We start from the raw sequence: 22,500 nt of genomic DNA, 5'->3' as shown, positions 1-22,500 counted from the left end.
TGCACTTTTAGATTGGCAATCGATCCGCTCGATCCGCTATTTTCGTATACAAACTATTTGAGTACTTTTACTTTGGTAGTATATTTTGATGTCAATGCTTTTGTAATTTTAGAAAGAACGCACAATTCTGAATACAGGACTTTTACCTGTAACAGAGTATGTTCACATTGTAGCATATTGCTACTTTTACTACAAGTAAAACAAAATCTGATTATAGATTACTTCTCCCACTGCTCTTTGTGTCTTTTCTCTGAGCCACACAGTTACTCCCCTGTCTCTGTATCACTCTTTCTTTTTCTCTCTCCACAATGTCTTTCCTCTCCCTCACTTCTCTCTCTCTGTCTCTCCCAAGCGGAACGCAGGGTAATAAGAATAGAGGGCAGGAAGAGATGGATCGATGGATAGATTCCATGCAAGGAGAGCTTGCTCTCTCTCCCCCTACCCCCCCCCCCCCCATCTGTCTTTGTGTTTGGACTCAAGCTGTTGCCCATGGAAAGTTTTGTAAAAAGTTTGTGTCACTGCAGTGTCGAGGGAGAACCAGGAAGGTGATAAAGTTCCTGTCTCCGACCGAGGGCCATTTTATAAAAGAGGGAAAGTTAATCTTCGTTATTTTCTCCATCCAGCCATTCATTCCACTTGGCAGATCCGTCTCACCAGGAGGCGAACCTGCAGCCGGGAGTTTGATGGAGCGCCAAGTCGTATAGTCAACGAGAGCCAGGTGGACCAGCTTATGAATAAACTGTTTGTGAACGATTGTGTTACCTTTGTAGAATAGGAATATAAAAGAAGACGTACGTAGGCTATCACACGTCTGCTGTATAATGCACACTGTATAATTTTATTGAGCACGGAGTACGTTTCTGACTGTGCAGCAAGTATGGACCGTTATCTGTCAGTCATTGACAGCCTGACAACCAAACCTTGTGATTACTGCCGAGCCAGAAACGATACCTGCAGCCCCTGCTAAATATACAGGCTGCAGCCCTGAGCACAAAACTCTGGAGGGGCACCGAACGCCTGGCCAAAAATGACAAAAACTGACTGTATTATTATTATTGTTTTATTATCCCTCAATTTTTGTAACCCATTTTTTTTCACCCAGCGCCAATTGCCTAAGCTGTAATCCTGGGCGCTACTCTCCCTCTGCCAACCTGGGGAGAGCCCCGAACTGAGCTCATGCTTCCTTCAATGCATGAGGAGTGAGCAGACCGCTTTGTATCACCTGACAATGGGGAGTTTCCCCGGTTGGACGTACGGCGTGGAAGGAACACGTTATTCCAACCAGTTCCTTTCAACTCCATCAGGCGCCCCGGCTGACCAGGGGGAGGCAGTACAGGGACCAGGATTACTGCATGTTTTTTGAGGATACCTACCCTATAGGAGACACGGGGAGAACATGCAAACTCCACACAGAGAGGCCCTTTCGCCAACCCCACCTAGGGGCACTGAAGACGCGGAGGAGAGAACACGGCCCCAGCGTCCCCGGCGGGAATCGAACCCAGGACCCTCTAGCTGTGAGGCGAAGTAACAGCGCTGACATGGTGTCCTAGGGCTGCTGAAGTAGTGCCAAAACGTGTCGGCAGCTCCCGACACCCCGCTGGTGAAGCGAACATCTTCCGCAAACCCGCACCCTTTGAGAACCACTGTACATTCCAACTATACATCTGAACCCTGGCTATTCTGGGGCAAACAGTCAGTGGAAAGGGCAGATCTGCAGGCTTGTTGATGTGTGGCGTGAATGGAACCCATTCATGTGAGTGGGTATTACTTATACATGAGTGGGTGTTGTATTGCATATTAGAGGCAAATCCCATGGCCATGACCCTTACTGCACACGCACGCACGCACGCACGCACGCACGCACACACACACACACACACACACACACACACACACACACACACACACACACACACACACACACACACACACACACACACACACACACACACACACACAGATCGTATACATTTCCATCTAAAGCAGGTCACACTTTCACAGAATTATGCATAATATAACACAATATTTGCATTTGAGCGCACACACACACACACACAAACAAACATAGATGCTCACATTGAGAGCTGTATTATTATACCTGTATGTATAACCCTCGTGGCAAACCCTCTCACACACACGCACGTGTGCACGCACACACACGCGCACGCGCGCACGAGCGCCTACAGATGTGCTGCGACTCAGCATGACAGCAATAAATGTACAGTACAACTAAATGGCGTCATGTCACCAGTGATGGAAAAAGTGAGTAAAACTACAAAAGTAGTGGCATAAAAATATACTTTGGCATAAAAAATATATTTAAAGTACACATACTGTATAGGCAAAGATGGTGAAAATTGGCAGTTACACTATAAAATAGGGCTTAAGTGAATAGTTGTTCTTTTACTCCACTATAATTATTTGTTACTAGTTACTTTATAGATTTTGAACATACAATACCCAATCCAGCCCTATATACATTTCAGCCATTTAAAAATAGCAGATCTACAAGCTCACAATGCGTCGCTATGCGACGCATTGTGAGCTTGTAGAGCTGATATTTTCCAAAAAAAAAATTACATTTGAAAACTTGTGAAAATTCAGCATAATGACTACTTTCTACTTTTGGTACTTTAAGTACATTTTGATACCAATACTTTTGTACGTTAATACTCAATTACATTTTCAATTCCAGACTTGTAGGCTACTACTAACAGAGTACTTCTACATTGCAGTATTGGTACTTTTACTTGTAAAACATGTGAGTACTTTTTCCACCACTGCTGCTTCTACATCATTATCTCCATCTTGTCCTTTACTTATCTCTCTCTCTCTCTCTCTCTCTCTACTGTTCATATAATGGACCCTAACTTTTTTAGCGGCACCACGCACACATGCACACGTGTACAATCTGACACGATCACATGCAAGCGCAAGAGCGCACGTGTGTGCACACACACAATATAACACATTCCAACAATCTGATATATACCCATATGGAGACACACACACACACACACACACACACACAACTCCCTGTAAGAGTTCCTCGCCTCTAATAGCTGCTAATTCATTTAGCGTTTCATGTTAGCTCGTCTAGATGTAATTATTACCGAAAGAGGGCAAGTGAGGAGGCGTCCATTTAACCTCTATAGGACAAACAGCTAGCGCTTTAACGCCGTCTTTATTCAACGATAATAATGGGTTATATAATATTGAATCTCTTACAAAGCCTGTAAGAGATGGTGAAAACTGAAATGGTGCCATATTGAGCATTAGTGAGGACCAACTATATGAAGTTATAAGGCTGAAAATGGATGAAGTGCGTATTTAATGATGAGGTCACTACTATCCAGTGGTGTAAAGTAACTAAGTGCATGTACTCAAGTACTGTACTTAAGTACAATGTTGAGGCACTTTTACTTTACTGGAGTATTTCCAATTTTCTGTACTTTTACTTCTACTCCACTACATCTCAGAGGCAAATATTGTACTTTTACTCCAGTACAATTATTTGAAAACTTTAGTTACTAGTTACTTTGCATATATAAATTATTATATTATAGAACACACATTAACCACTTCAGCCCTATTTTATACATAGGCTATTTGAAAATAGCTGATCTACAAGCTCACAACGTGTCGCGATGTGACACGTTGTGAGCTTGTAGATCTGCTATCGCGACGCTATGTGAGCTTGTAGATCAGGGGCGGGTGCGGGTTGTCAAAATTGGACCCGTGCAGGACTCTGATCTGAACGTATCTTTTGCAGTGTAATGATATTGGACTAGTGGGTCCATATAAAAACTGGAGGGACACTTAACAAGGTGGTGTGCGTGCGTGTGCATGCGTGTCAGAGAGACATTTGAATAGGCTGTCACCTAAAGGTCAACAATGCCAATGTGCTCCACGTCACTAAACAGCACAGTGGCTATAGGAGGTAAGAGTGGCCATCTGCAACACTATCTAGAAACCATGATTTGACCTTTTTCCTAAACAAGTTTGTTATGACTACTAATGCTCTTTATAGGCAGTGGTAGCATTGTTCCAATGAACTGCTCCATTGTATCTAAAGGAGCATTTACCCATATTCGTTCTGCACATGGGCAAGCTACAGCCCTGCAATGCTGGCTCTGGTATTATGGGCATGATGCACGTCACCACTTCTATAAAATAAATCCATAAGACACTCAGGGATACTACAGAGAGTGTAGATGTTATGGACCATATTGAGCTGGAGTTGGACAAACCTAGCTTCCAGGGGGAGCCGGCCCAGTGTTCTTTACCCACGTGCTCTCTGGAGGCTAGCCCTAGTGTCGTATACGTTTGTTTTGGGGAAACCGGCAGTTTCTCCTTTAAAACTTTGGTCAGACCACCACACCAAGAACAGATTGCATAGTCAGAGCAACAAAGAACAAGTGAATTGGCTAAAAAGGGAGCTTTTCTTGGCAGAAATGCTGTTCTACCACGGGAGGTTGCGGTTCCTAGCTAAGCGCAGATACCAGGTATGCCACCGAGGCGGCTGGCCATGCCATAGATTCAAGTAGTATTTGAAGCTCCGATATGTGCGTTTTAGTTTTTGTAGTCCTATAGTGACGCATTAGGGAGTGAAAATGACAGCGCGGCAATAACCGACGCCTATGTGTGAGAATGTGTTGTCGAATCCCATAGCAATGCATGGTAAAACCAATTTACGCAGCAGAGGTTGGGACCAAAATATAATATACTCCACATTTTGCCCATGTGGAGAGATAATTTGCTATCCGTGTCCACCTTTGGAGTTACATCATGGCAATGTAACTACACAACCCAAATCTCTACCAAAGTGGTCTTGCCCTTTAAGATACTTGAAGATGCTGTGTGTTATAGTTATAAACATCTATCTGGGCCAGTGTTTCGAGTTGCCAACTGTCCCTTGAGTTACATCATGGCCAGCCAGGTAACTACACAACCCAGACCCTCTACCAAAGTGGTCTTGCCCTTTAAGAATGAAGACGAATGTAATGGACATGTCAAATCCATGGAATCTATTCTGCTGCTTTGCCTTCAGCTGAGTGACAAATCAATACAGAGCTCCCTGGTGATGTCTGGGACGTTCAAACATAATTATCATCACAAAGGCATGCCTCTACACACAGGTCAAAACACTATAAAGGAACGTAAATGGAACCCCTGTAAATGTGCCTTTTTGCTGCTACTGGAGCTTTTACCGTTATGGATTGTATTGTACTGTTTGGCTTACTGATGAATTGAGCACAATGGACCACCACAATGGAGACAAGCCCCCTGTCGCTTTCTGTGCCATCCTTTAACTAGGACTGTGAATGACGACAAGCAGTGACATTAAAGGGATAATTCACTTCTTTTCTATAGATTAGTCACCCCTTGGAGACTTGAATTCATGGTATATATTTTTCGTTTTTGACACATTCCTAAGCCAATAATTTGATGACCAGCGGACCGGTAGGCAGCGGTTCCAGTAGAAGACACAAAGGAGACTCTTTGTGTCTCCTACCGGAACCGCTGCCGGTCATCAAATTATTGGCTTAATGCGACAAAAACAAAAAAAAAATTGTTGGCTTGTTTGTAAGCTCCATGCACTTCAAAATAAAACACTCAATTCACTCATCCATCTGTTTCTGTTCAAATCTATCATTGGGTATGTAAGGGGACATTGTCACTTGTCGTTGCTGTCGGGCAAAAACCTCTTATCTCCATATTTGTTTCCGTTTTGTTTTGCTTTCGTAAATTAATAATGTCCTACTTTGACACACTAGTGTCTCAAAAAAGTAGCCAAAAAAGCCAATCTACAAGCTCACAACACATTGCAACGCGTTATGAGCTTGTAGATGTGCTTATTTTGCTATGTTTCTTCTTTTTTATGTTAAAGTGATTCAGTCTGTGTGTTGATATTGCTATTATATGACTATTTCTTAGGTTGCTGATTGGGGGGACGAGTTTGTCACTTGAGCCCTTGATGACAATGGTGAATAGGGCAGGATCGAAGGATCTTGTCTGCTATCTTGAGTTATTTTCTTGAAGAGAACTAAAGGTTATCCTGTGCTGATGATCCTAGACTTTAATCACTTTGTTGAATAGTGAATAGTACTTCTAACTGAGCTGAATGACGCTTACGGCTCTGTTGAATGGTACTTCTAACTGTAACTGTGAGAGTTCCATCTTCTGAATCTTCTGATAATATTTGGCATTCCGATCTCGTCTCTGTTCAGCCAGTATTTATCTAGAAACGTGACGTCACCCTGTGCCGGGCGTCGTACTCTTCGTAACAGTGTGTGTGGGTATTATAAATATTGAACCCAATGAAAAGAAAGAAAATTAACAAGAACCTGAGACTAAGACCCCGTTTAGACGACAACAGTCTAGAGAAAACAGCAATATAAATTATCAGATGTGCCTTCCGTTTAGATGGCAACAGCATTTTCGGGGGCGCAAAAATGTGAAACCCCCTTCCAGAGTGGACATCTTTGAAAATGCTCTGTCTCACGTCTCCATGTAAACATAGAATACGGGGGAAACGGTAGAACGCGCAACATCATGGCTCACGGCGGCTCACGGCGCGTTTACTATTACATCGGATGTAAACAAACAGCTTTGATAGGAAGTAGAACGGAAGTGGTTCTATGCATGCGTGACTGACTGGGTCTATCTAGGCAGCGCGTCACACCGCCACCTAGCCACCTGGCATGCACACTACAGCGTTTTCAATCACCGTTGCATCTCCGTGTAAACGCAGGATAAAAAGTGAGAACGCAACGGCACTTTGTTGTTTTCTGTTCTGATCCTTATCATGTAAACGTGGTCAAAATAATAACTACATTGGATCCATTAGAACACATGGGCTCTTTTTTCTTCCAATTTCTGAAAAGTAACAGTTTTGTACATACAAGGTTTCCACCCCACAGCGATGTTATGTACCTCTCTAACCCCATTTATTTCTCTCTCTCTTTGTCTCTCCTGCTTTTTGTCTCCTTGCTTCCATTTTCATATCCCAGTGCTTTATTATCTCTCTCTCCCTCTCTCTCTCTCTCTCTCTCTCTCTCTCTCTCTTCTCTCTCTCTCTCTCTCTCTCTCTCGCAAGGCCATTGTCTTGCCCTGGGCATCGTTCGCCCGTCTCTCCAATAACTCTTTGTTATTTCGAGACATTAGTGTTTTCATTTCGTTTGCAACACTGAGTCCCCAGTAGACGGCCTCCACCTTAATCCAATAGAAAGCACAAAATGGAGCTCTTGCCTTTGAAAACTAAAGTCTGGGAAATATCCTTCCATTGTCTTCTTCCCCTCCGGCGCCCAGTGATTACCCAGCCTTGAGCCTTCAAACCTGGATACAGGCACGGCATGATCCGTACACCGTGCCTGGGCCTCAGGCAAGGCGCCACTGAGGGTTCAGTGATGTACAAGAAACTAAAACCAGGTTCATACCAACATGTATGATAATGCCTGAATGTATGCTATTTTCAGCACGTGACACCTTTCGTACGAAGGAGCACACATTTAAAGGGATAGTTCACCCCCAAAATGACTTTTTTTCTCTATCGATTAGTCACCCCATGGAGACTTGAAGTCTCTTTGTTTTTGTCACATTCCCAAGCCAATAATGTGATGACCGGCAGCGGTTCCGGTAGGAGACACAAATAGTCTCCTTTGTGTCTCCTACCGGAACTGCTGCCTACCGGTCAGCTGGTCAAATTATTGGCTTAGGAATGCGACAAAAACAAAACGATATCCATGAATTCAAGTCTCCATGGGGTGACTAATTGATAGAAAAAAAAAATTTCTGGAAGGGGAACTATCTCTTTAACGTAACAGCGCCACACACACACACACACACACACACACACACACACACACACACACACACACAGTATAATACCGCGCCCTATGCAGAACAAAACAACACACAGTCTCAGTGTCATTACAGTATCCCGCCCTATGCCAGGGCAAAAACGTTAAAGGACAAGTTATATTATTTTGTCAAGATAACTGTTAAATGGATCTATATCGTGCTCATTGCTATAGTGTGCTTTTTTCAGTAACAGGAGTCCCCCCTGTCTCTCCAGCTCTTCGGTAAACAGAAAACACATTTTCAGGTCAGAGGAACCAATTTTATCCAATCAGGAGAGAGAACTCACACAGGATACAGGATAAACAAGTGAATTTGGAAGTGATGACACACACGGAGGCGTCCCTGCAAGGGATGAATGTCAACATAAACAGTGGAACCAAACTAAAATACAGCCAGAGGGATGTGTCTTTCTGCAAGGAAACACGCCAGCACAATAATATAGTGGCTGAGGGCTAAAATATTTATATACATATATTTTGTATAAAAAATAGGCTAAAAGTTACCTAGTTAACCTTTAACAAAAAACTTTTTGTTTTCAGCCAAAACATATCACTTACCCTTTACCTTTAAGCAAGAGAACACACATTCACAGTGCCGTTACGACAACACAGAATAAACAGGGAGCGACCACAGTATGAACAACCACAGCTATAATCTCTGTGAAGCAGGCTTTCACACACAAACACAAACCTCTGTGTTTATGTGTGCTGAAGCAAATCATTGGATTAGCTGTAGCTTCCGCTCGCATTGGAATCACCAGGTTGACAGCTAAAGAATGCATCCTGTACAGCGGTATGGTTCTCAGTGTTTTCTGGGATCAGGGCTCCCACCTGAAAATCAACACTATACGACCTCAACAAAGCTTGCATTATGAAACAGAAATCAGTGGTGGAAAGTAACTGCGACACATTGTGAGCTATTTTCAAAAGATTTGTATACATTTCAAAACTTTAAATGGGACATTGTGCATAATGAGAACTCTTTCTTTGGGTACTTTAAGTACATTTTGATGCCAATACTTTTTATTACGGACTTTTACTTGTAACAGAGTATTTCTATATTGCAGTATTGATACTTTTACTTAAGTAAAACATGTGAGTACTTTTTCCACCACTGACAGAAATAATAAGAATAAACACAGTAAGCATGTCAGATAGTGTCCTCTTACTGTACTGAACTGTTCATTCAGAGCAATTAGTCTATTGAACGAGCCGAGCGACCATCGTTCGCCTCATTAAACATCTTCATACTGTAGCTAGCGGCACAAAAGATTGTATGACCCCCTCGAAAACGAGATGCTGCATCTCAAGCAGGGCTTTATCCTCCGCTGACATCTCTGAATAAATAAATATGTCTCTCTGCCATCTCAGATGAATGTGAACATGAAGACATGTTGTAATGTAACGTATTATGTGAAACATGAGAGAGCCACCAGCAGCACACCACACCACACACTGCATGGCTGCTGACATGTGTGTTTGTAGATGGGAAGAGTCTGTCGACAAGGTCACGTCGATAATGGACCGCCGTGGCCTCATTATCCGCGAGATTCACACTACTTCACATGTTTTTCTGCTGTGTGTGTGTGTGTGTGTGTGTGTGTGTGTGTGTGTGTGTGTGTGTGTGTGTGTGTGCATGCCCTATACCCTTCGTCAGATATGTGTTGCATTATTCAGTCCATGTTATAGCTAGTTGAATAGCCTACTTGAAAATGATGTGTGTGTTCATTCTTTCTGACTTCCACTTGGTTGCATCTGTGTTCTCTCTCTCTCTCTCTCTCTCTCTCTCTCTCTCTCTCTCTCTCTCTCTCTCTCTCTCTATCTCTCTCTCTCTCTCTCTCTCTCTCTCTCTCTCTCTCTCTCTCTCTCTCTCTCTCTCTCTCTCTCTCTCTCAGATTGACGTGTGGCCTCTGGGATGCGATGCAGCCCGCCTCATATTCCCACTCTTTCTCTCTCTCTCTCTGTGTCTCTCCCTCTCGCTCTCTCATGAAAGGAATTATACATCAAGCGTCCCGTGAAATATGTATTTATATATGAATAAATGGATGAATGAGAAGAGGATGAGCTGTGGTTAATTGTGAAGGCAAGAGGACATCAGTGATCATAGGCCCGGTGGGGAGGCCCGGTGCATGGGGAGGCCTTCACAGGAGGCAGCGTGCATGGCTCTTAACGAGGAGAAGAGATGAAAATGACACTCCATTGGATTGTTGCGTATAGCGCAGTGCTTCTCACAGAGGGGCCCGGAGACCCCCCTCAGGGGGTCCGTCCTTGGGTACGGAGGGTTTCCAGGGGGTCCACAGCTAAATCAGTTAATATAGTAGCAAAATCAGCATACTGTACCTACTTCAGACCAATTATGCTCAACGGGGTGACCTGCCTGCGTGCATGTAATATGGTGTGCGTGTGCGTGTGCGTGTGCGTGTGCGTGTGCGTGTGCGTGTGTGTGTGTGTGTATGTGTGTGTGTATGGAGACCTGTATCGATGGAGGGGTCAGCTTCCTGAGGCAACACAGCAGTTAAGGTACAGATACTGAGTAACAGAAGCACCGCAAGATACAGCAAGGTTGCAAAAGTAAAACAACTAGTAGTCTGAGGAAGAATACCTTCACAATAGACACCGGTATAGCCTTTACAATAAGCCTGCAGCTATGCACACACAGTCCCAGTGTCAGTACAGTATCACGTCCAAATACAAACGCAAATAAATCCATAAACTAACAGTATACACACAGTATACCCAATAGCCTATTACAGAACAATAACAAACAGTCGCAGATAGTGTCCATACAGTGTCTCCCGCCCCAAGCTCAGAAAAAAAGTTTCTGTGTGTGTGTGTGTACGCGGAGGAGTGTGCGTGAGAGAGAGAGAGCTCACGTACACGCACGCACGCACGCACGCGCGCGCACACACACACACACACACACACACACACACACACACACACACACACACACACACACTCTCTCACCTGGGGTCTTTCTGGATGGAGTCTATGGAGGGCGATCGCTGCAGGCTTCCTTCGGGCGGCAGGGCGGGGCCCGACTTGCTGTAAGGCGACTCCACCACCGAGGGGCAGTATTGCAGCGTGCGGTACGGGTCCGCCACGTACGGGTCCGAGCCAAACACGTCCCCGCCGCCCCCACCGCCACTGTGGGGGTGGAACATGGTCTTTATGGTTAGAGGAGCACTTCACACACAACTTATTTTGCTTTAATTGGTCCTCACACCCTCACAAAAAACATTACAAGCTAATAGAAACTATAGCCTTTCTCTTCCTGGAAAATGTGCATGCAACTAAGCCATTTATATAGCATTAATAAAATATATAAATGTCTGAACTGTCCACAGCCCTCCTCTGAAACGCAGAGTGAGTAGACAGAAATGGTTTCACCCATTGAGGCCTGACGTTCCGATTCTGCAAAATGTCTTCTACAACGGTTTTCTGAAAAACGTGTTTCTATATCAGTGGTTCTCAATCTTTTTCATGTCAAGGACCCCCAAAATGATATGAATTTGGCCGTGGAGCCCCATCTCAAAACATTTTGTTCCAGGGACCCCCAGTCCCTGAGTTAACGTTTGCTTTAAAATAATGTATATATTCAAAGATTTGCACACATTTTCACGATTTTTCAATAGCCAAAGTGTAAAATAATGCTTTTTAGCTCAAATGAAAAAGTGACACAGATGCGTTCCAGGTCTTAATGAGCATTAGTGAGGACCAATTATATGAAGATAAGGTTGAAAATCATCGCGACGCATTGTGAGTTTGTAGATCGGCTATTTTCAAATGGCCAAAAAATATATATTGTGCTGCAGTGGTTAATGTATGTTTTGTAATAATAATCAAAATCTACAAAGTAACTAGTAACTAAAGTTTTAAAATAATTGTAGCGGAGTAAAAGTGTAATATTTGCCTCTGAGATGTAGTGGAGTAAAAGTAAAAGTACTGAAAATTGGAAATACTCCAGTAAAGTAAAGAAAAAAACTAAAAAGTGCATTTACTTAGTTACTTTACACCACTGATACTAATGAAAGAAGAAGAAGAAGTGTAATAACCTTGTGGTGTAGCCCGGGCCCACAGTGGCGTAGCTGTTGCTGCCTCCTCGGCTGTAGCTGCCCGTGGCGGCGCCATGGCTGCCCGTACGCTGCAAAGGGGCGGAGTCAACACCGGGGGAGGAGGGGGCTAGAGGGAGAGAGGAGGAGGGACAATGGGCATAGTTTAGGAGCTGATCATAGACCCAGTGGCTCAGGTCTACTGGAGAGGAGAGGAGAGGAGAGGAGAGGAGAGGAGAGGAGATAAGGGGTGAGGAGAGGAGAGGAGAGGAGAGGAGAGGAGAGGAGAGGAGAGGAGAGGAGAGGAGAGGAGAGGAGAGGAGAGGAGAGGAGAGATAAGGGGAGAAGACGGGTGGTGGAGAGTAGGAGAGGAGAGGCAGATGAGAGAATCGTACATGTGGATGATCTAAACCAGTGGTTTTCAACCTTTTTCATATCAAGGTCCATTATTTATTTGGCATTTAAGCCACGGACCACCTTTTCTTGAGAATTAGCCTCTCAGACCCAAAACTTTGAATGTTTTGTTATTGTTGAATAAGAATTTGTCCAACAATTCCATGCTGTCTTGATGTTGGTACCAATAGGAGAGACAACAGGCAAACGTTTGCAAACGCAAAATGTTTAACAATAATTCAACTCTTGAGCGTGTAAAATTAAACCAAATTGACGTGTAAGGGTCCATTTGGTTTTAATTTTACGCCCTCAAGAGATAACTATGAGGGTCAATTTGGTTACCAACTCTCCATCATTTAGCTGGGGAAAACCTGGAACGCCCTCAAAGATCACTGGTGGTCCCCAGACCACTGGTTGAGAACCACTGATCTAAACAGCCAAGATCGAAAAGGGAAAAAAAGGGACAAAATACTGCTGCTAAAGTGCATCTCTTTTTTTATAATACAGGACATTTTAAACTGAAAGCAACTACATTACATCACTTCAACTGTCAAAAACAATAGTTGACTGTGTGAAACCTAGCGCTTCTTTTCCGGTCACGATGGGCCACCATTTGACAGAAACACTGAAGGCAGACATTACTCCAGTCACAAGAGTTGTCACAAACTGGTGTTGTATATATAGGACCCAAAACACAGGAACTCACAAACTCAAACAAAAGCAGGAAAACAATGAAGCAGTTGACAAGACTTTACCAACAACACTAAATAAATACGAAACATAACACAGCACAATCTCACAGCAGTATATAATACTTCTCAAACATCACCTCCAACTTACACAACAGAACTGAATCAAACACTCTGACAGGGACACACAACAATGAACCAGCACGGAACTCTTCTTCTTCTCTCATTTAATGGCGTTCGCAAACCAACTTAAAAGGTGCATATCGCCACCTACTGTACAAGAGTGTGTAACATCATGTCAAATATCCCAGCAATGAACTATTAATTATATTCTGTTAATCAACCTTGTGTCATGTAAAAAAAATAAACAGTGCCTTTCTAACCATATAACTATTCCCTTTCCCTCTGTTCCAAGAATCCCCATAATGTCCCATTCCCGTCCTGCTTCAACAACTTTGTCATATAATTGTGTTCTTTCCTCTGCATAACTGTCACACTTCAATAGTGCTCTACATTTTCAGTTTCTCCACAGTTCCCATATTTGTGGTTGCTCTCTGCCTTACCAATTACATACAGTGTGCTATTTAACCCTTTAAGACCGGGGACGCATCCGAGTCATTTTAGATTTCTTTGGCTATACAAACATAGCAGATCTACAAGCTCATAGCGCGGCACAGAGTGCCGTACTATGAGCTTGTAGATCTGCTATCTTTTTTAATCGTGAAAATGTGTGCAAATATTTGAATACATATTTTTTTAAAGCGAACATTTATAACTCAAATATTTGCTTCTGGGGGATTCTACAAATGTCTTCTAAATCCTAACAGTTTTCTTTTTAAAACCTAGGTTTCTATATCAGTGGTTCTCAAACTTTTTCATGTCAAGGACCCCCAGAATGATGTATTTGGCCGCAGCCCCCAGAAGCAAAGATTTGAGTAAAAAATGTATACATATATATTATACATATATATTCAAATATTTGCAAATTTTTTTACGATTTAATTTTTTTTTACAGATCTACAAGCTCATAGCGTGGCACTCGGTGCCGCGCTATGAGCTTGTAGATCTGCTATTTTTAAATAGCCCAAAGAAATCTAAACATGACACACAGATGCGTTCCCGGTCTCAATGGGTTAACCCTGTATGACCCACCCTAAGTCTTGTGATGATGATTTCTTCCCTTCTGCCCCTTTCATTATAACTCTTTATATTGACAGTTTTTTTGTATTTTATAATACTTTCTTCCTTTTCGATCTTCATCCCACCTTCTCTGCCAAATTTCCATTCCTTTCTTCTTAACTATTGCTTACCCTTCGCCCTTTCCTAATAATATTTGTAACTCTATATCCTGTTGTAGTGCCCTTTTAGCAAGCTTATCCACACCCTCGTTCCCTGCCAACCCCTTCTCCTGGATTGTCATTTATCCTGGATTTCTCCTGGATTTGGGATCAAACTCCCAAAATTCACCAGAACACAGGAAATTGCATCTACTATGTTAAAGGGTTTCTGGGGGAGGACCCCCATACCCCCTGCTTGGGGGATGTGGTCAGTGCATATTATTATTATTATTAAAGATGGGTCTTACTGTAACAATCGCCCTTTTACTCTTAAGGGGAAATTATTAACTAAAGGAAATTACAACAGGATCGGCAGGTTTTTACTTGAGTACTTTTATTTACTCCAAGCCACAAAAATAATAATCCTCGAATCAAAGGTAAATAATAACAATACTCCTATTGGTTTTAACTACTGTCCCTACCTCTGTCCCTAACAAACAAAAGAAATAAACAGACAAATCAACAATCAACAATTATTTCACTTACTCTTCCCCAACCCAAACAAACCCCACTGTCCTTTGTAACCCCATGGATCACAGTTCAAATATAAACAATAAACAAACACGCACACACAGTATTCAGAAGTCCGCTACGGCACAAACGCTACTTAATTAAATAATAAATAGTCCCGTGACGGTCCTCTTCTGGCCGTGCTTCCGTGTTCCTTAATCCCAATGAAAAGAAAAGTATCTTCCGCGCGCAGCGGCGCAAACAATAAGTAAACTTCGGGGTACCCCTATAATTTGTAATCCACAAAGAAATATGACGCTTGGTTTTGCCTCACCGGCCTCGGCTCCTCCCGTCTCCAACACCGACCGGCGTCTCGCTCACAACCCCACAGCGCTCGAATCCCACGGCACGGCAACAACGTCAGGTCCAATGGGCTCGAATGTTCTTTGTTGGCTGCAGTTTACGGTCACGTTTAAACTTTGTTTACTAAACAGTGTAAACTGGCGCCTCGGAGCTCCGCTTTCCACCCGTCCTCACTGGTACACGGATTGTTTGTTTGATCTCCCCTCCCCCCGTGTCACACCCTCTATTAGTAAAGTCGGGTGGCACAAATCGTTCAATCAACCACTGATCAGACCCATTACCCCTCACGTGAATAGGAAATGTTCATATCTCTCAGTGTCCAGCATGTCACATATCAATCAGATATAATAACATGCATAAGTACATCAGATGTTACATATCAAACAGATATAGTAACACCCCTAGATCAAGCAGATAAATATAATAAATATAATGTGCATTTGTCACATTACATTGCTTCAGTCATCAAATCAATTTCTGTATAGGCCTACTTATAGCGTTTTAATGGATGAAATGTACCCATCCTTTTCCAATGCTAGTAAAGGAAGCCTGATAAAAGTATTAAACTCACAAAATTCACCAAAACACAGGACATTACATCTACTCTGTTAAAAGGTTTCGGTGGGAGGACCCCCAGACCCACCGCCCCCCCCCCAAAAAAAAAATCTCCTGGATTCTGACAGTCCAATGTTGGCAGCCCCGGCTGGCACCCAGCAAAACTGAACATCTATACCACCTCTATGTAATCCTAATAAGTACTGTTTAATTTCAATAACTAAATCCTCCCTCACTGACTTTTCTGACTGCACACTTTTCAAGACAGCTAATGAATCAGTGCACACCACCACCCGCTCTGGTCTAACCTCCTCAACCCATTGTAACCCAGTGACGATAGCCACACTCTCTGCTGTATATGTTACAGGGAAATTAGCATTCCAGGGAATTGAAAAAGGAGCGCTCGTTTTCACCGCCCCCCCCCCCCAGGCAATTCTGTAGAACCAACACTAGAGGGCAATGCAAGCCACACTGCGTGCATAGACGTGCATAGACATGAACGTGCATGCGTGTGCACAAGCGCACACGCACACGAGTGCGGACGCACGCTCATGCTTTCAATTTGGTTTATTGAAAGTATGACTGTTAAGATAATTTTATTGTGTTCTGACTTTTAACATTTGTTTTAGTTTATCCACGACACACATGCACACGTGGATAATAACCCATGAAAAGATCTATTATCACCCTATCGGTTTACAACTCGGACGGACTGATTCGACTAGCAGACCATCGGCCGGTCGGCGCGGGCTCGCGCGCCTCAACACTAGGCAAGTCTTTAAATGTCTGGTTAAATGAAAAATATGTTTTTCACACTTTTAGAGCATAGCTGTGGTCATCATATGGGCATACCTAACAATAGATGCCAAAAAAAAAGCAATCCATTTTTGGGTATTTTTATATCCACAACTTTCATGAATATAAATGAATTTTGATTACATCCACCTGCGTGATTCCCATAGCTGCATGTTGTTCCTCCATACAGCTGATTTTAATTACAGAGCTGCTCTGTTTTGAATCTCATTCAAAATGACATCCAGACGGTGTATTACTCATTTTAAACTTAATCTGCACACTAAAATATGTATCTGCAAACTTTATAGGTTAGAAATAAGCCATGTAGTAGCCAACATGCTTAACTGGCCGTCTCTTTCACCCATGTAAACAAACACTAGCCCTGGTGCACACATAGAGTTAAAAATAATAGAGAGGGCACCCGAAATCCCCTCCCATCCACTTGCATTGAGTTGCTCACCCAGCGCATGAAGCGAATTCACCCCTTCTTCCGGGTTGGAAAGTGTGATGGGCGTAGCCTATTTGGGGCCACTGTGATACGTTCTGCGTCACAGAAGTGACGCGTTTTACGTCACAGAGGTGCGCGGCCCCGTGCGCAAGCTTGTGCGCAAGCTCGTGAGTCGAGCCCATTGGTCGAAACAGTTTTCACTCGTACATTGTGCAGTGGCCCCGTCCGTTTAAGCTGCAGTACCTACGAATGGCCAGCATGTCCATTTCGCTTCAATGCAACCACTGGGTTCTGGGGCCTTGGGTGCACACAGCTGCAGTGGATGAGATCCCAACGTCCCATAGCCTGAAGGGATGGGACTTTCTGATTGGTTGAGACCAGGTTGTAATGACATTTCAGACTGAAACTTCAAAATAAAATGACCGTAAAAGCCATTGCACCCGGTCTTTAAGGTTTCTAGAGCTCGACTCACCGTTATACCACGGTTCTGGGGGGCTTGGTAGAGAGCAGTGATGGAAGAAGCAACTTCATTTTGTACATTTTGTACTTAAAAAGTAAAACTATACCACAATGTAGAAATACTCTGTTACAAGTAAAAGTATGTTATTCAAAATGTACTTTAAAAAAACAAGAAGAAAGAAAGAGTACTTCCATCAGTGGATGAAGGTAAATAGATATATTGTGCGCAGCCCCCAGCCATGACCAGGACAAAAGTAACACAGCTCTGGAGTAGCATTGTGATCTGGCCACCAGCAGGGGCGCTGTTTGTCCCGCTGCCCCGCAGTGATACTGTATATCAAGGTGTTAATGTTAGTCTGAGGGCCTCCTTTCAGAGACCGTAAAAACGCACGCACACACGTGCGCACACGCACACACACACACACACACACACACACACACACACACACACACACACACACACACACACCCCTACCTGCAGGGTGTGTGATAAATCAGGTGGTGTGTGGATCAATACAGCCATTAGATGACTGTAACTTTAACACAGGCCAGTGAACAGTTGCTTCGAACGAGAATTAGCCACTAAAACTGGAAACAAAATGCATGCGTACTGTGCACACATGCACGCACGCATGCACACAGTGGTGGCTTATCCAACGGGCTTGAGGTGCTGAAGCACAGGGCACCAACCTTGGGCGAAATTTAGAAGCAGATCTGCGAAAGGAACGCCACAATAGTGAAACTCGCCCCCCCCCCCCCCGTTGACAAAACCGTCCCGCGGGGCACCGAGCCGGCACCACGCTGAACCACCCCCCCCCCCCCCCCCCGTTGACAAAACGGCGACAGGGGGCACCGAACCGGGTCCAAGCACCGGGCACCACGAAGGGTTAATCCGCCCCTGCATGCACACGCACGCGCCCACACACACACACAGTGTAATAGCCACATGCATTCACACTCACTCCAAAGCTTGCACAAACAGTAACGTACACCCTCAGATGCAAATATCGCAGCTCAAATTATGTATTTGTACTTTCCTTAGAAATGTAGGGCTAATCTGTGGAGAACTGTTCTCTATGGCCGGCACTAGTGGACAAAGTACTCAACTCCAGCACTTGAGTCAAAAGTATATATACTCCTGGTCAAATATTAAGTGAAAGTTGCTCAGTCAAATTTGTGAGCTTGGGCCAGCACATTTAGAACTTTAAAAAAAAGCTAATAATAAAAGCTTAAAATCAATTATACATTTGACAGGGAGCCAATGGAGTGAGGCCAACACTGGAGTGATGTGGTCAAGGATTTTTGGATGCCAGTGAGGAGGAGAGCGGCAGCATTCTGGACTATAGACGAATCCACAGACGCGCTGCCTGTAGCTGCCTGTAGGCGGCCATTGCTGCGGTGTCGCGTCCGCGGAGCGTTGACACCGCAGCAATGGCTGCGCACAGGGCAGCGCTCCGTGGATTCGTGTATAGCTGCAGGCCTCCAAGTGATGACTGGTCAATGCCAGAGTTTAAGGAATTTGCAGTAATCAAGCCTAGATGAAATAAAGGCATGGATTACCATTTGTAGTTGTTTCAGGGGGTGTGTCTAAAGGGATTCTGTGTGAATGTTTGTTAATGGAAATGAAAGCGAGCACCTGCCCGTAGGTTGGCTATTCTCGGCGCCCAACACCACCACGCAAGCAAGAATGAACAGTGTTTATCACTGTAAATGTATTGCCGGCTGCAGTAAAAGATGTAAAACACTTTGTCACCATGTTAGTTGTGCAAAACTACAGAAGGTAAACACACACACACACGCACACGCACACGCACACGCACACGCACACGTACCCGTACCCGTACCCGTACACGTACACGTACACGTACACGTACACGTACACGTACACGTACACGCACACGTACATGCACAAATGCACTTTCTTCTTCCCATATAGCCAAGCTTCCATCTTTCCTTTCCCTACGCAAGTTTCAGCTTCCATATTTGCTTTCTGTTGCATAGTTTCAGATTTCGCCTCTTCTTTCCATAGCCAAGTTTCAGTTTTCCCCTCTGCTGTCCATGGCCAAGTTTTAGCTTCCATCGTTGCTTTCCGTACAGTTGCCTCAGCTTCAAGTGCGGCTTTTTCTCGAATGCGATTTTGCCTCCTTTTCCACATAGTGGACGTCTGCATGTGCCGCGACATACCAAAGCCTATACCGCTTGCGCTATAACCACGCCCGCTTCTGTGACGAACGTGGAACTGCCTCTCACCTACAACGACTGCGGACCATTTTTTGGGCTGATAAAATATAGTTTTTGACCGCGAACGGAGGCGCGCCGTCTCAAGCTAACTTGAGCCACGAGAGGCACCACCGAGCGAGCTAAAGCTAGCGAGTCGCTGTGCCGAACGTTGTGAAGTTCACTTGAGCCGACTCAGCGCTGTCCGAGTTATGTACCGATAGGCACAGAATCGTAAATCATGTTTTGGCGAGAGCGTTTGCCCCAACTGCCACTCAAAGTGACTACTGGCCAATCACAGCGCGTCCTTGCACAAGTGGTATAGGCTTTGGGATGGCGCGCATGTGCCGCCTCTGACTCAGCTCTTAGCTCTGGAAGCTGCAGATGGCTGATAAATCTGCTGGAGTGCATTGGATAATATGGTACAGTAGAATTGCTCTCTGCACGTCTCTCCTGGACCTCCATGAGCATAATGGAGAAAAAAAACTAAACAACTCTGAGGCCACTAAGCTGCCACCATGCTGACAAGGACAATGGCAAGGAGCCACATGAACTGAAAATGTGACGTTTGCACTTGTTGTTTTTTGTTCAAATGTAATGGGTTACGTTCAAAGAATCATTTCACAGCACGTGAAATTGAAGGAAACCGACAGAAAGGTTTTCGACAGGGTCTTTGTTAAAGTTTGATTCAGTCCTTCAGTGGTTCAGTCAGACCTTAAATTACAGGACCCCGTGGTCCCATTTAACGTCACCGGCTGTGATAAAAGGTGCAAAAAGGTCCGATGACGTTGTCACCATGTTGTTTATTTGTCGGGTTGGAAACTGGATGTACATCCTGGATACTGGATGTGCAAAACTGTTACTTTACACAAAATGGGAAAACCGAATCTGTGTTCCGATGGATCCAATGTAGTTATTGTTTGGTCACAAACATTTGTTTATCGATTAGTCACCCCATGGGGACTTGAATTCATGGATATTTTTTTGGTTTTGTCGCATTCCTAAGCCAATAATTTGATGACCAGCGGACCGGTAGGCAGCGGTTCCGGCAGGAGACACAAAGGAGACTCTTTGTGTCTCCTACCGGAACCGCTGTCGGTCATCAAATTGTTGGCTTAGGAATGCGACAAAAACAAAAAATATCCATGAATTCAAGTCTCCATCGGGTGACTAATCGATAGAAAAATTGTCATTTTGGGGGTGAACTATCCCTTTAATACTTTCCATTGATTCACTAAGACAGGCTTGACCAATTTCACTTTCGCTTAATGTTCTTCTTAAATAGCAAAAATAGCCGATCTACAAGCTCACAACACAATGCATATGTTTTTGTGTGACACTGTACTGAAGTAGTAAGTCACAAATTCACAACAGCTAAACCATAAAAAAAAGGATATATTAATATGGAGATATGAGGTTTCTGCCTGACAGTGACATTATACATGACTACAATAGACAGACAGACAGACAGACAGACAGACAGACAGACAGACAGACAGACAGACAGACAGACAGACAGACAGACAGACAGACAGACAGACAGACAGACAGACAGACAGACAGACAGACAGACAGACACACACACACACACAAGGTGTCTAAGCTGGCCATCTCATCACTCCAACACTCTTGTTCTTCGATGTCTCGAGTGGTGGCATTTACTTGACCTTCACACCCTGTTAATGCATCTCAACACATGCACGTACGCACGCACGGACGCACACACACACACACACACACACACACACACACACACACACACACACACACACACACACACATACACACACCAGCAGTAAGTCAGTAATTAAAGTTTTATGGTCTACCTTTGCTTTCTTTGGTGTGAACTTTGAAGAACGATCTTTCAAACGTTATATCCCTCTCCCCAAAAACATAAATATCCTTTAACTAGTAATAGGATACTTTAATGAGCCTCACATATGAGCCTTGTTGTTGTCTGGGTTTTTGTGTGTGTGTGTTGGGGAGCGATGTGTGTCGCATTGTCCAACAAACACAACTGAGTCCAACTTCAGACCGTTCAAAGACTCTCTCTCTCTCCCGTTTAGGAAATGGGGTTGTGGTGACATTGCATGTGCACACATTATGAATACAAACACACACACACACACACACACACACACACACACACACACACACACACACACACATACACACACACACACACACACACACACACACACACACACACACACACACACACACACACACACACACACACACACACACACATCACAGCTCTCATATGTGACACTGTGATGGTGAGATATTGCGTTGGTGTGTGCTCCTCCAGGCCTCAGTGTCAGATAAACCAATGACTGCTGGTCGTCTCACACTGACACTCCTGCAGTGAAGACACACACGTCCTCTATGCACAACCAGCACACCATACTGTATACGTACATACATACTAAAAAAAAAAAGTTTGTCGTTTGTCTACCTTTTTTCACTGACAAAAACAAAATAAAAACTAAGCTACGATGACTAAAACTAAGACTAAATATATTGACAATTTTGTCAACAAATAAAAACTAGACTAAAATGTTAATGAGTGGAGCAGAGATCCAGTAGAACCTAAAATACAAGTAATTTTTTTATGCTCTGAGGAAGGCTCATAGCCGAAACGCGTAAGTGTTCATTTTATTGGTTTGCCAATAAAAAAAAGTGGAAATGTGAGTACTTTGTCCTCCATTTAATTGACATTTTTGGATGTGCTACCCTTTTGGGATTTAAAAAAAATCCTTCTTTTGACAAGTCATTTTATGTTTGATTGAGCTCGGGTGTTATGCTCTGAAAATAGCAGATCTACAGGCTCACAACGCGTCTCGGCTATTTTCAGCATGCGACGGCATCAAGACACAA

The 22,500-nt window shown here is 43.8% G+C and overlaps 1 protein-coding gene across 1 annotated transcript in view; it reads right to left on the bottom strand.

The window, feature by feature from the left end:
* The window catches only part of LOC308077018 (catenin delta-2-like), a gene marked incomplete at its 3' end in the record, with an annotated part of 629,209 nt that overhangs the window by 192,934 nt on the left and 413,775 nt on the right, over positions 1 to 22,500 (bottom strand). The window contains exons 12-13 of the mRNA XM_080417546.1: positions 11,918 to 12,113; positions 10,830 to 11,009 (exon numbers count right to left, since the gene is read on the bottom strand). Of these exons, the coding sequence (XP_080273672.1) occupies positions 10,830 to 11,009; positions 11,918 to 12,113 (376 nt within the window). The remainder of the gene's footprint in view (positions 1 to 10,829; positions 11,010 to 11,917; positions 12,114 to 22,500) is intronic.

The sequence above is a fragment of the Gymnoscopelus braueri genome, assembly GCF_963280865.1.
Source record: "Gymnoscopelus braueri genome assembly, chromosome: 21".
In the NCBI taxonomy this organism is placed as follows: Eukaryota; Metazoa; Chordata; class Actinopteri; order Myctophiformes; family Myctophidae; genus Gymnoscopelus; species Gymnoscopelus braueri.
This window is presented reverse-complemented; position numbering and strand designations above follow the sequence as displayed.